This window comes from Pteropus medius, unplaced genomic scaffold (genome assembly GCF_902729225.1).
Source record: "Pteropus medius unplaced genomic scaffold, Ma_sr-lr_union100, whole genome shotgun sequence".
Taxonomy (NCBI): Eukaryota; Metazoa; Chordata; class Mammalia; order Chiroptera; family Pteropodidae; genus Pteropus; species Pteropus medius.
The window spans coordinates 2,536,848-2,552,198 of NW_024349796.1; the positions used below are offsets into that span (position 1 = coordinate 2,536,848).

At 37.0% G+C, this 15,351-nt stretch overlaps 2 protein-coding genes across 2 annotated transcripts in view; one reads left to right on the plus strand and one right to left on the minus strand.

Moving 5' to 3' along the window:
* Positions 1-10,529, minus strand: part of CEP170 (centrosomal protein 170) — a 118,689-nt gene extending 108,160 nt beyond the window's left edge. The window contains 1 exon segment of the mRNA XM_039883226.1: positions 10,135-10,529. The gene's annotated coding sequence lies outside the window, so the exon portion shown is untranslated.
* A 279-nt stretch (positions 10,530-10,808) lies between these two features.
* The window catches only part of SDCCAG8 (SHH signaling and ciliogenesis regulator SDCCAG8), a 210,673-nt gene continuing 206,130 nt past the window's right edge, over positions 10,809-15,351 (plus strand). The window contains exon 1 of the mRNA XM_039883232.1: positions 10,809-11,330. Coding sequence (XP_039739166.1) covers positions 11,264-11,330 — 67 coding nt within the window. The 5' untranslated portion in view covers positions 10,809-11,263. The remainder of the gene's footprint in view (positions 11,331-15,351) is intronic.

Consider the following 15,351-nt stretch of genomic DNA (forward strand, 5'->3'; position numbering starts at 1 on the left):
AGAAACAATGTATGTTTCCTTAAATAGCTCTTGAGCTCCAATAAAATTCAAAAAATAAAGTCTATTTACCATTCTTTTTAAAAAAGTACACACATTACTACTGCACACACACACACACACACACACACGAGACATTAATGACATTACACACACACGTTATCATCACAGATACGTTAATGTCTCTGACCCTCGAAAAAGGTCAGGGTGTCATCAGTGTCATCGCTCGGTGTCATCAGTGTCACCTTTGTCAGCTAGCTAGCTACAGAAAATTGAGTTCAATAATACTACCGGAATAGAAAACAGCATATTTTATTTTTAAACTATTTGTTTAATACAGCAGAAGTTGTTATAAAATATTTCAGAAAATTTAAAACTGAAACAATTTCAAATAATTTAAAAGCCTTTTTCTTGCATACACACACACACACACACACACACACACACACACAGCTGAGCAACAGCAATAGCAATATCAGCAGCTTATTTTGAAGTTCATCAAAATGAAGAACGGACAATGGATATATTTAAAACTAATACAATGTTAATGGTAGAATCAAGATGGTGTGTACACTGTCACTATGAAATTCAATTTCCCTGTATGTTTGAGAATTTTCATTACAAATATTAGAAAAAATCTAGGAAAAATATTAAACCATATATACACAGCCCCTTGTATGACAAAAAAATATATCTAATAAATTAATTCTAGTGAAAGGAGGGAATAGTTTAAAAAGTAAAAACTCTAAGAATACTATATATAAAATCTAAAGTACACCCAAAGCTGTACTGAGAAAAAAATTTATAGCCTTTAAGTATATTCTGTTAAATCAGAAAAAAAAGTTATTAATAAGGAAGCTAGTAACGATAAGTATTATAAATTAAAAAATAAATCGAAAATAAACAAAAATGATAAATCGAAAAGCTTTCTTAAAAAAAAGTAGTAACACCCTTGGCAGAGTTTTTTTCTTCATTCATTATAAATATTTAGCTTTGTAATAAAACGTTATAACCACAAACATGATTTTTTTAATTTATAAAATAATCATATCTACAAGTTTGTGCTTCTAAATTTAACAAATCTCAAATGAATAAACTTTTAAGAACAAGAAAATGATATTACTGACTCAAAAACAGGTAGAAATTTGACCAGAACCTGAAAAATACTCTCAAAAACTAAGGCCCCCCAAAACCTGTTCCAGAGTCCCCTTGTCATATTTCAGATCATGCATTTATCAGTAAACTTGTTGTAATCTCAAATCAAAGGAATTTTTCAAATTACTCTAACAAAATAATTCCAAAACACATCTGGAAAAAATAAGCATATACAGGTAACTAGGTAAGTTCTGTAAAACCAGTATAGTGTAAACAGTCTGTCCTTTTATAAACAGATATTATAAATCTAAGCTATAAAACATGGTAATAATACAGCAGTGCAGGAATAGACAGGTAGATGAAATCAAAGATCCAGAAATTAATCTATGCATATTAAGAAAATAAACTGTGAGATAATTATGCAATAAATGGAACTGAGACAAAAAGTTACATATACCTAAATACATTTTAGATAAATTAACACATTCGCATGTAAAAAATCAAATCTTAAATTGTACAAGAAAAAATATAGGCACGTATTCAATAAAAGTTTGTGTGGCGGGGTTATTTCATAAGGAAAAGGAAAAGAAAAAATAGGGCTATGTACAAGTTAAAATCTTTGTTGGGTAAAAATAATAAATTTACAAGGCAAATGACTATCTGGGAAAAAATATTTTACAACATATATGACAAAGGACCTGTTACAAGTGAATACGATGAACATTCCTTTCCAAAAACTGATTAAAGGTGCACACACACAAGCAATTCCATTTAAATTACAATGGCCACTAAAGATATATATTTAAAAATGTTGAGATGTATTACTGATAAGGAAATTTAAATAACGTTTTTAGTTTATCAAGTTGGCAAAATTTATAAAAAGATGTATGATATCCAGCATCGGCGAAAGGTTGAAGAAACACCATCTAATACACCAATAGTGGAAGTGTATATTGGTATAGATTGGTGGGGGGAGGTGTTATTAAAAAATTAGAAAAGGTTTTAGAATTACACATATAATATTTAGAAGTGTGATACAATTAATTTATTGAAATATTGGAAGAGGAAAATACTGATTTGAAGTTAGAAATGTCCACTGCAGGGCTGTTTACAATGTAAAAAATATTCTTAATTTCCATAAACTGTAAATTACAAGTAGGATAAAATGGACTCCTATACCTCCATGAAAAATTAGTCAGAAAGTTTAATCTCATGATAAAATGTTACCAGATTAAACCAGAATAAATAAGAATGTGTAAGTGATGCCACCAGCTAGTGGGATTATGAGAATGTCTTCTTCCTGATTTAAAGGGTATTTTCTAAATTTTCTACAATGTGCAAGGATTAGTTTTGTAATATGAAAAAAAAAATAAATAAAACAGTATGAAAAAATAAGGTGGCTTTCAGTTTGCAATGCATTATTTATTGACCTAGAAGTATTTACTGATTAACTAGGGCAAATAATATTATATAAGGTCCTCGTGATAGATATTTTGAAGTTACAGTCCATTACTTGCAATGTTTCCTTTTTACCAAAATAAATGTTTTATACTTTACCCTGACATCAAGTATGCTCATTTCCCCTGTTTCCTCAAATCAGTTTCTAGCTGACTGCCTGGAGTTCAAGACTCCTAATCAACCCCTAAGCTTTGAACTGTATGTTCTCTATTCCATGTAGCATGCGACAAACCACATGACGAACCCTTATCCAGTAAAATACGTTCCAGAAAAAAAGCCAGTTAAAAGAGAGAAATTCTCCCTGTTGGCCTTGGGAAAAAGAAAGCTAGCTTGCTTATGTTTTTCTGACTTTGTTCTCATCTAGACACTTAGAATTAAAGGATGAGTCTGGATTAGAGAAAGTTATTACCTCAAAGCCTCTCTCCAGCATCATGTCCTTTTCTCCACCCCCAAGAATATTATAAGATGATGTGCAAAAGTGCGTATGGGGGTGGAATGCACGGGAAGTAAAAAACTATTATTACAGTCAGAATAAAAACATATTTCTATTCGTCACACCAACCCAAATTTAATACTATCAAGTGGGGCAAAGGGCAAAGGAGATTCCTATCTGTAATTATACCTTTCATTTGTCTTTTCCATTTACATCATTTGTTTTTCAAAATAAACCTTCAAGGTAGTAGGACTATCACTAGCTTTACCTTATCGATGAAGACATTGACCTTCTGAAATTTAAGTGACAAGCTGAAGATCACACAATTAATGCCTCCAAGGTGATTCTTGATAGCAAATTCTTCTGAGTAGCACTGCCTCTCCTGTTCAAGCCTCTGTAGCAGCAGCAGCAGCCACATCAGCCACACAGTAGTGGCCTATTTATGATTAAAACTTTGTTCACGCTTTGGATTTAGTAGTTTCTGGGGGAAGATACTGTGAACATTCCCATTGGTAAACCCGAATAAAATGAGATCTAATAAAATTATTTTCTCCCAGACAGTTTAAAGGAAAGGGGATATTACCTGATTTCTTAAGAAATATTTAGGTGATTAAAGGTGGTATAAGTGACAGATCATTCCTTATCTGTAAACATATTTTTTCTTTACTTGGCTTCTAGAATGGTACACTCAGTACCTCACTGGCTACTTCTTTTCAACGCTCCTTGATAGCTCCTTCTCTCTTGCTAATCCTTCACTGTTAGTACCAAGTCTCAATTCTTAGATCTCTTATCAACATAATTAATGAACTCTCGACCTAAGCGATGTCTTCAGGTCTTACAGCTTTAAATATGGTCTACTGATGATGCTTAAAATTTAAATATTGTCAGTCTGAATCTCTCTTCTGAATTCCAGCCTAGTATATTCAACTGCCTACTTGATAGCTCTACTTGGATGCTCAGACATTTCAAACTTAACATGTCCAAAAACGCTTGATCTTCTAAAACCAGAACCTGATAACTTTCACTATCTCCACAGCAACCCTCCAGTGTAAGCCATTAACATCTTAGTCTAGATCACTCCGATTTTATCTTAGCTTATCTCCCAGTTCCCATTCTTTCCTCCTCCAGTCTATTATTATCCACAAAACAGCCAGAGCCATACTTTAAAGTTATAACCCAATTCTTATGCCATTCCCCTGCGCAAAACCCTCCAATGAAAGCCCAAGGCAATTTAAAAAAAATCAATACAATCTCTATCCAACTTCGTTTCCTCCTATTTTTCCTTCCTCTTGCTCATTCACCTCCAGCCAGTGGCTGCAGTTTTCTGAATTCACTCATCTCATTCCTGTCTGAGGACCACTGGAACTCTTTATCCAGAGATCTACATGTCTTGCTTCTTTACCTAATCCAAGTCTCTGCTAAATGTCACCTTTGCAGAGAGATATTCTCTGAAAATTCTAAAAATAGTAGCTCTCAAGGTGCAGAACATTGTATAAAGAGACTATCTTTTTATTTATTTATTTATTTGTTTATTTATTTATTTATTATTTATTATTTTTTTATGGTGACATTGGTAAATGAAACCCAGTAAGTTTCAGCTGTACATTTTAACAGTAAGGCATATATATATTTACACTGTTTACCTCCCATAATTAGATTTCTTTCTGTCACCACATATTTGACTCCTTTACCCCGTCTACCTCCCCGCTCCCACCTCCACCTTTCCCTCTGGTAACCACTAGTCTATTGTGCATGTCCCAGAATCTTAAAGAGACTATCTTTTATGTAAAAGAGAGGAGTGAATTAAGAAAATACATTGTATTTGCTTAAATTGAAAGAGATTTACTGAAAGGATACATAAACATAATAAAAAGTTACTTATTGGATTAAGGAAAGTGGTCACTCTCAGATAAAGTGGGGGGGGAGAATTTTTCATGAGCTTTCTTTTTAAAATAGTTTGATTTTTTGAACAATTTGAATGTTCTATCTGAATGAGTATTTAAAAATAAATAAAAAATAGCAGTCCTCCAACACTTTCAATCCCTTTACTCATTTGTTTTTCTTCAAAGCACTTATACTTATTGACTTTAGATCATATAATTGCATAATCATCCACATCCTCCACCAGACTGTAAGCTTCAACCAATACCTTTAGTACTGAAGGATATAATGGTTTTCTCCTCAATTAAAAACAAACAAAAACATTCAAATGGTTTTATCTTTGTGTCATCTTTTACCTCCACAGCATATCTTATTTATGTAACATTTATTCTATTTATAAATCTGCATGGCTTTGTCCTTGGCTATATCTAGTTCATGACGAGGATGAAGACATAAGAGGGCTGGCTAGTTAAATTTATAAATGTCAAAAAGCCAGGAAGGGAAGCTAATCCCTTGGATGACAGAATCATGATTTGAGAAGATCTCAACAAGTTTTAACTTTGGCTACATTCCAGAAGATGATATTTACAAGGGTTAAAGATAAACGCTGCGTCAAAAACATCATGTATGTATGTGTGTGTGTGTGTGTATGTATGTGTATATATATATACATATATATATGTATATATATATAGAATGGGAGAGATCTAACATAAAAAAAAGATATTGGTTTATGTTGACTACATCAGTGGTTTCCAGACAAATTTTTCAAAAAACAAAATAAGAAATAACATAAGGCTGTCAACTTTTTATTGTTTATCTAAGAACACTAAAATAAAACAAAATAAAAAATCCAAGACAACCATCAAAAGAAACTTACTACCTAATGCTATAATTTCATAAAGAAAGGTCATTTTAACACTAGAAAAGTAGAAATACAGAATCTCAAAAAATCCCTTGAATTGTATAAATATAACTTGAAAAGCCACGTAACATTTTTCTCTCATTTTTTGCTCAGAACTAGCCAAGATATTACTGTTATTTAAGAGTTAACACAATTTAGATTGTAAACACAAGTGTATGGCTTGAATTAAGGAGGGCTAATTTCACTACACCGCATTCAGAACATAACTGCAGAATTAAATATGGAAACCAGATCAGAACAAAAAAGAACAGCACTGACAAAACTGACTGAATTAGTTGACAGAGAAGAGAAAAATAAAGAGAACTGAATCACATAAAGTTGTAAGGGTTGTAATATTTAATTTAGGAAAGAGAAAACTTAGCAGAGAGACCTAATATATTGAGAAAAACTTTACTGATAGATCATATCTCACTCATAAAGAAATAACTGTGACCAATGGGAAGAAATTATAAATTATAAGTATAGCAGATATTAGCTCAATTTAAGTAAGATCCTCCTCTACTTTTTAAAAGCCAAATGAGCCATCCTATGTCCATTTGTTCAAGGAAATGTTGTTCATGTTGAAGCTGGCTTTAATAAGATCTCAGGAATATTAGTAGTAGTATTGCATGACTTGACTTCTAAAGTCTCCTGTAATCTAAAAATTCTGTAAATTAGAAGAGAATAAATGTTGCCTTTTTAACTTACTAAAAAAACATAAGTGGAAAGAATTTTGGCTTTAGTTGAAAAGATGAAGTTTCAATCATAGTCTCTACACATTACTTAGTAATGTGTGACACAGAGGCAAAATTATTCATGAACTCTGAGTCTCAGATATTCTCAACTAATGTGTAAAATAATACAAGACTGTTGCATGAATCAGACACACACATTCTCTCTCTCTCTCTCTCTCTCTCTCTGCCTGGCACTTAGTAGGTGCTCAAGAAACGATAAGTTTATTTCATAAATATCATGTCCCAAAAGGTAATCTTTTCTATATTATTTATTAATTACTGATATACTTATACTTAAACAATGACATTCTCCTCTAGGTCTCACGTTTTGTTTTTCAAACCTAAGCAATGTATGCTTGGGATTCTTTTCCACTTCTATGCTGTGTATAATCCCTATTTGTATGTAAGTAATTTTTATAAGGTTTTCTTTAACCTTATTTTATTGGTTTCCTTTCTATCTTTGTCTGACATAAAAGTAGGCTTCACCTTCAGTACAAATTGGCTATGTGATTTATTTTAGCCAAAAAAAAATTATAATATATTGCTGCACAATCATTTCAACTAACTGGACTATATATCCAGTCTGCTCAACCATACTATCAGATGTATATTTTCTTATTCTTTTATATCACTCATACTGGCTCAAGAATATGAGTAAATACATGAAAACCAATTCCACCAAGGGTAGTGGTTTATCAGAAATCTCAGTTATAACAAAAGTTTATGAAATAAAGATGGTCCACGGTTTCTCCCCATAAGAGGAAAATGATTTCTTACTGAAACACATCAACATTTAATGCTGCAGCCAATATTATTTATCTATCAAGAATTTTTCAGATAGTATGTAATTGTTCTTTTGTTATACTTTCAGTATAATCTGCAACTGTATGAATATTTTAGTTGGCAATTTAATACCATGCAGTATGCTAGGTATTTATTAGGATAGCTTAACATTGCTAATATTCACAATAGAGAAGAAAAAATTCATTACTCATTAATTAAAATAGCAAAAATTATTTTTCAGGAATAAATTTTGTTGACTAAAACACATGTTGATAACTTTAAACATTAAACAGTATTCAATACTAGATGAGGGATATCTGATTACTATCAGATGCAACAATAAAACAAGTTTTTTTCTCAGTGATAAAAAGAAACAAGAAACTGATCCTTGGAATAAAACAAATCACTAGGCCCAGAAATTTGTAAAAATACCTTCGTATGTGCATTAAAAGGCATAATGTACAATAATTTTATAGTGTAAACCTCACTATATTAATGCGAAGATAAAAAACATGCAGATGGTTATTTCCATACAAAGTAATTTTAGAACATCATGAAATTTACCATTAAAATATATTTCAAGTTTGATTTAATATAATTCTACATAATGAACTTAATTATTTTTAAGCAAGTTGAAATTTAAGAATTTTAAATTCTTTTTTTAAAAGTCAATTAAAATGCAATGTAGAATTTAAGGCAACAAAATTACAAGACAACAAAAAACACTTTATGGAAAAATCCACTCAATAAAAAAGCAAAAATTTAATTTTGATAAAAAGTTCAAATTTTTTTCTCGAAAGGTAAATTCTTATACTTAATATAATTCGTTAAATGAAGAAAAATAAACTTCATAGGTTCTTGTTATGTGGCAATTTTATTTTAACAGAGCTTATAGAGCTAATCATACTATAAACCATTCCTGAATATCGGGAAATAACATTAAACTATGGTTACTAATAAGTAGTAAGGAAAAAATTTCCAAGTTTCTGTTTTTATAAAAAGCCCATGTTATGGTATTAGTAAGTTAATTTATAAAACTAAAGTTTCACTCCAGTAGAATTACCATTTTTACTTCACTCCAGTAGAATTAATTACTATTTTTACATTACAAAGAAAGGGATTAAGATTAATACAACTGGGTATCAATGAACTTGACTGTCACAGACAACACAAGAGACCGTACAGAAGCATTCCATAAATGTGCGCAGGGTGGGGGGACTGGAGGACACGGTGGAAGGAGCTCTCTGCAGAACAGGCCTCCGTTTTATTTGGCTGCCCCTTTCATTAGCAGTCTGGCTTGGACAGTCAGTTAACTTTCAAAATTTTAGTGTCTTCCTCTGTCTCTGTCAAGTGCACTTAGACTCTTCAGTTTTAAAACAACAAAATAATGCAATAGTTAAAAAGTTAGGAAGAACTAAAAGCAGCCCAAGTGTAATTTAAAAAGAATAATGGTAGAAAATTATAAAATGGCTTGTAACTTGCAATGTAATATTTCCAGAGGTGAAGTCCTAAATCAGGACACCCAGGTAGGATTCTATCAGTGAAGATCTAGATACTGTATTCATACTGTAACTCTCTCCTCTCACATTATTCCTCCACCTGCTCCTCCCCATTCTTCTTCATTCTCTATTTGTTTTATCGCCAGCAAACGGCTGGAAGCCTTGTAAGTTAAGGATCAAACCATTTTAAAAGATGCATTTTCAATCCATTTTCTTCTGCTTCACCACATTTCTCTCAAATGAGAATAAATTTTCAGAAAGAGAATAAAAATATGAACAAATAAATTCAGAAACAGAAACGAACAGGACCTGTTTTTTGTTTGCTTTGCTTGCTTAAATAAACAAAACGGCAGAATGTATCCTACTGTATCCCCTTAGGAACGTGAATGCGTTACCCACCCAGCGAAAAAACAATTCTGCTGCTTCATTTCCCTGCTACACAATAGCTTCGTCGTCAGGCCCTCGCTAGCCCAGTCTTCACCGTCATCTAGTAATTTTATATTGATCACCTTGGCAATGCTTGCACAGGCACTGTCCCTGTCTTCCAGGAGCTTACGTTCTTCAAATAAATAAAGAGCACTCTACTGAACACTAAAAAACAGAGATTCTGTGACTTAGGATACGAATCCCAGGTCTTCCCGCCCAGCGTTAGGCAGCTGCCAATATTTTTTTCCCTTGGATAATAAAATGAAGGGAACCAACCACACCAAAGCCCCACATTTGAATCTTAGGACAATGAAGCTGACAGGAAGCCACTCTCTCCTCCCCCGGGTTTACTACGGAGCCAGAGCCTGCGCCGGGTGCAGTCGCCTGGCAGGGTGCGTGCAACCACGTCTTCCACGCCCTCCGACCGCGTCCGAAAGGCTCCTCGCCTGACCTCCCGGCCAACCACCCCACATCCCAGAACCAACCACAAAAAAGGATCGGCAGTGTTAGCTGCTCCGATCCGGGAAAAATCGCTTCCCCAGCGGCAGCGCAGCCATTCCGTCCACTGCTGCGCCCGCGCCCCTCGCAGTGCTACGGCGGAGGGGGGAGGGCTGCACAAAGCCTGGAGAGCTGAAGCCACTCGACCCGTTCCGGGGACGAGGCGGCAGCGGCACCGAAGGGCCGGCGGGTGGGGGCGGGGAGAGGGTGCGGTAGGGATGGGAGGGGCGGCCCCGCCGAGCCTCGGGTCGGGTGCTTGGGGGTGACGGCGCCGCGTGGAGCATCCGAGAAGCGTCCCCTGGCCCTGCACCCCCGCCCCGCCGCAGACCGCAGCCGGAGCCCCGCGGTAAACCGAGGGAGGAGGACGTGGAAGAGTGGCGGCGGCGGCGGCAGAGCCGAACCCCAGCAGCTGAGCGCATCACTTACCCCTCACCGCGGAGAGAGGGACCGGATGGGGGAGGCGGGGCGCGTCGCGTCCCGTGAGTCTGTCGCACGCCGTCCTCCCCCCACCCTGTCTTCGGCGTCGCCGCTGTCGTCGTCGTCGCTGCCGCTGTGGGTCGAGCTCCCGGCCCTCAGTTCCGCTGGGCACTAACGTTATTCCACACACGCCCCACACATAGCGGTAACGGCAAAGAGTGGCCGACTAGTGCGCAGGCGCCTGGGGAAAGGGCGAGGAGCCCGGCCCTACCCCCTTCCCGGCTCGGTCTCAACGATCTCTTACTGCGCAGGCGCTGAAAACAGACAATGAAAAGGGGCTGTGCGGAGGGTCTCACCCGCAGGCTTTTCCAGCTGCCTACTGCGCAGGCGTGCCTCAAAGACCAGCATGAACAATGAAAAGGACCCCGGCGTTCGCAGGATCCACTACCAACACGGACTACAGTTCCCAGCAGGCAGTGCGCCAACTCCAAGCGGAGGTCGGGTTGCAAGGCATGCTAGGATTTGTAGTGTCAGCCTCCTTTCAAAATCAAGGCTCTGGGAGGTTTAGAGCTTATTTCTCTTGAGAATTCATTTGGCCGTCTTGGCAAATGTCGTAGCTGAAGAGTGTGGGGCTTGTTGTGTGGGGCTTGTTGTGTGCGTCCTTGAGAATCTTCAAGGATCGACTGCATACTAGCAAAGTTAGAAGAGTCGAGGCCTTCAGTGAGCCCTTTCTGTCAGCTGGGTGGTCCACACCGCAGAATGAGATGAAAGCAGGACTAAACGAGGAAAAGGGCGGAGCCTCCAAGCATCTCTTGGCAACCGGTTCTGGCAACCAAACGGCCGAAGCCTGCTCTCGGAGCGCGGTGTCCTCTGGGAATTGTAGTGTAGTTGGAGGAGTTCTCAGGAGCTTCCGTACTGCAGGCCCAGAGTCTCCAAACCACAACTCCCGTCATCCACCAGGAGGGCCAGTAGGTGGGAAGAGCCCCCGAGAGCTCAGTCCAGGGTTCCATGCTCCCCATTGACAGTAGCGGCAGGAAGCAGACGGGCACTCCTGGGGCGCCAAGGCCTCTTATTGTCAGAGGGAAGAGCACTGGACACTTCCCCACGTAACTCCCATCTCTGGGCCCCGAGTCTGTGCATGGCGAAGTCCCCGGAGAACTCTAACCTGGAAGAGATTCTGGGGCATTATCGACGGAGTCTCCGGGGTGAGTTGCTCCGAACCTCTGTGCCATATAGCCCCTTGGTACCAGGGCCTAGTGGGCGGGAGCTGACCAGGTGCGTTTCCTAACACCTCGGTTCACTCCCAGCCAGGAGGCAGAGGAAGAAGATGGATGTTGCTGTGGAAGGATGTTTTTGAGGAAGGATGAAATAGTTTGTGTTGATTTTTACTTTTAACCTAGTGTTTCTCTTGATTCCTTTAGTTACCCGAACCCACTCTCTGATCTTGTGTTAGGCATCTTTCTCACCCAGCGCCAACAGAAACTCTTGGACGGCGCTATGCCACTTTTGCACAGTTCCCATACTTTGTTCTTTAGTCTAATAAATACCTGATTCACACTTTTCACGCATTCAAATTATAATCTCGTGGATTGAATGTGATTTATTGGACTTGGAAAAAACAACACTAAGAATTATTTCAAACACAACAGCTCTATTTAGTGGTCTAGGCTATTTACATACATTAAATCATTTAAAACAAAACAACCTTACGAATATCTCTAATTTACACATGGGGAAATCGAGGTGCAAACATGTTAAATTAGGAGAAAGCCCACACAACTGATTAGTGGCAGAACCAGGTATTAAATTCAGTCAGGCCTGTTTTTCTTTATGAATCATGTCACAGTTACTCTTACTGAAACCTTATTTAGTTATTTAAGATTTTCTTAGTTTAGTACCACAGGAGTGAGTATCTATATAAGTGAAGTCTGTACTTACAGATAGCACTGTCATCTTGGACATCACGTATAACATCTAAAAACCTAGTTCTGTTATTTTAAAGTGGAAGTTATGGTGTCTATAAAGTTATTATCGGGAGCAAATGAAATAATGCATGTAAAGCAGTAATTTTCAAACTTTTTTTTTTTTACTATTACCCATGAGTAAGAAATACATTTTATATGGGACATATATAAACTAAGTTTCATTAAAGAATATTTATTCTACTAGGTATAATACACTCTATTTTCTGCTCTGTTGCATTTTCTTAGCATTCTAGGTCATGACCAACAGGCATTTAAGAACACTGACTCATTTATTATTTTAGTGCCTAAGATGTGTTAGGCATGCTAGGTGCTGGGGATACAGAAGGAGCTAGACGAAGTTCCTGTCCCCTTTGAGCTTCTGGAGTAGTGGCGGAGAAAGACAATAAACAAATAAAATAATCACAGATTATTATGATAGAAAATAAGGGTAATGATCAGTGCTTGGCACATAAGAAGCATTCATTAGATGTTAGCTGCTATTTATAATTGATACCTACAGCAAAGTGAAGATTTTTCAAGGAAATTAGGAAATTTATTTTCAGGTGACTCTAGATTTTGTAAGAGTTATTATTTATTGTTCCCATTTGTCAGCAGCATTATAAACTGTCAACATTCTCAGTATTTAAACTGTAAAAGTAAAATAATTGGTCTTGACAAATATCTTCATTAGCCTTATAATATTTCAAGAACTGTTAGATATGGAAATAACCACTTCTAACTTTTATTTGAAAGCAAGAAAAGTACTGCGCACAATGATAATGTGAGTGATTTTGTTTAATTTTTGAGATTGGCAAAAAAATTTTGTTTTCCATTATAAGTGTCTCCTAATGTTCCTCCTTCTTTGACCTTATTTTGAACTTTTATGTAAGCATTAGAGGCCATTTAATATTAGGCATTTGATGCAGTGGTTAATTTCAAACTAATGTTATAGTACTATGTTTAACACTCATGACATTGAAAGTAATTATAAAGTGAAGAGTTTTCATTCAAAGCTAATACATTTTACAATAAGCTTTAAACTTAGTGTGCTAACAAAACAAGATAATGAAAGCATCATCAAGAGCAGACATAAAGCAGAGAAAAATGTTAACTTTTTAAAAAAAGTTTTAACAATGAATCTAGAAATGGCACCTGAATTTTCATGGGTTTTCAGGAGTTATTATTTATTTAGTAGCATTTTTTTTTTCATGGCTAGTTTATGTAACAGCTCATGAAAGGAAACAAAACAGCTAACTTTGAAGTGAAGCATGGTCAGTTCCTTACTTCATACCTATAAATTACCACTTTTAAATAGGATAATTTCCTTTCAAGTCAAAATTTGTGTTTGTGAATAAACAAAGTATGGTGGCATTGTTCTATACGGGGAACTTCATTATATTGAGTGTGTGTGCCTAATAACTTGAGAATTGTGTTATTATACAATCAGATAAAATGCAATTCAAAGTTCTCTCACTTTGTTTTGTTTTGGTTTTGTTGGTTTGTTTGGTTTTGTCTATCTGCCATTACTTCCCCAAAATGTCTTGCCTAGTTCATGCTTAGAGAAAAGACTAATAAGCATTCTTGGACTTTCCTCACAAGTTATTCCTCTGGTTTTTAAATAACTGTACATATAATCATTACGAATATCCATTTCTAGCAGCCAGGAAGTAGCCCCATAAAAATGCAAAATGCTTTCACAATTTTTCATGATAGTCCCTCATTTTTATAGATTCTCCTTATTCATTCACTTTAAATGTAATTTTTGGTGTTATTATAGTATATTAAGACTTTGAAGTTCTGATGTGAAAAGCGAAGTTCACCTTCTTGCTTTTCAAACTTGAGTGGAAGTCTTGGCCTGCCTCGACTCTGACGATACTAGAGCAGCCGAGGGGAGAGGGAGCCCTTTTGCGTTCCACCCCCACCGCTCATCCTTCCCCTTCCACCTTCCTGATGTGCTCACTGTCTGTCCCCTCCAGTGATAGCTCCTGCTTTCAGTTGTGTCTGCCTCCACTGCAAGAAGTTGGGCCAGTGTAATGACATTCCTTCAAAGTAAGAGTTCTGGTGTAAAAATCACAAATCTGTAATATTACCCCTTTATAATAGATGACGTGAACATTTCAGTATGGTGAAGAGTGGGCATCTCCCAGGTATCCTGGGAGTCACAGTTTAATATAGACCTGAGCGTGACTTGGAAGGTCTCCTGGCACTGCGGTTAGGTGCTCATTCACTCTATAGGCAACTATAATTCAAGACCCACAGAATGGCTGAGAACTATATTGGTAACTGGGGAGAATAGCAAATGCCCCTCGTCTAATTTAAATTCAACACATCATTGTACAAGATGTTGAAGTATAAAATAAACCAATTTGTAGCTAAGAAAGGGTCAAAAAAAAAAAAAACAATAATGGACAATCCAGGCCATTTTAAGTTCTGTACACTTGAATATAGGGATATAATATTAAAACAGGGAGAACTTGCTAGAAATGCAGTGTCCCAGCCTTAATGTCCCAGAATCATGTCTAGTCTATTGCTGCTGTGTTAGATATGGGTACAGTTTTATCGACACCTGTATACGGGACTCACCTATTCACCTAGTTTCTAGCCACCTTTGGTTGCATGGGCATAAAGAAATATGAAACAAACTCGTACAGCGATAGGAATATATCATTTATTTTCTATACGTTTTATATGCTGGTTTACCCTTTCTGTTTCAGTTCGGTGCTTCAGGCTCTAGATCGAATTTGTGGGAGGGTGCGATGCAGTCAGAGAAGAGAATGTGGAACTAGGAGCCAGGTCACCCAGCTCTCACTGTCGCTCTACTGCGAACCATCTATTACCTTAGCAAATTAATAAACTGTTCTAGGCTTCTTGGTCTTCATCTATTAAATGAAGTTTGGACTAGGTTTGGGAATCATTGCCTTTCGGGGCCAAACAGATGACAGAATGTGTGATAGAGTCAGTGGAAGACACTAGGGAATGGTGAGGCTTGTGACAATACTGAGCAGTTTGTGCTTTTCCTAAAAACAATCCAGTTTCTCTCTTGCTTCCTCCTTCTTTTCTTCCTTCCCTTTCTTTTTCTTCTCCCTTCCTCCCATACCGTACTGGCCAAGCAAACCACATGTGAGAGCCTGGTTCCCACTCCAGGCATCTCTCGCAGACCCCTGGCTCTGCCGTTTCTCCCGTCAGCACTGGCTTGGGCCACATGAATGAAAAAGGTTATGTTTCTATCTAATAAAAGTAAGAAAGAGTAAGGAGTGGAACT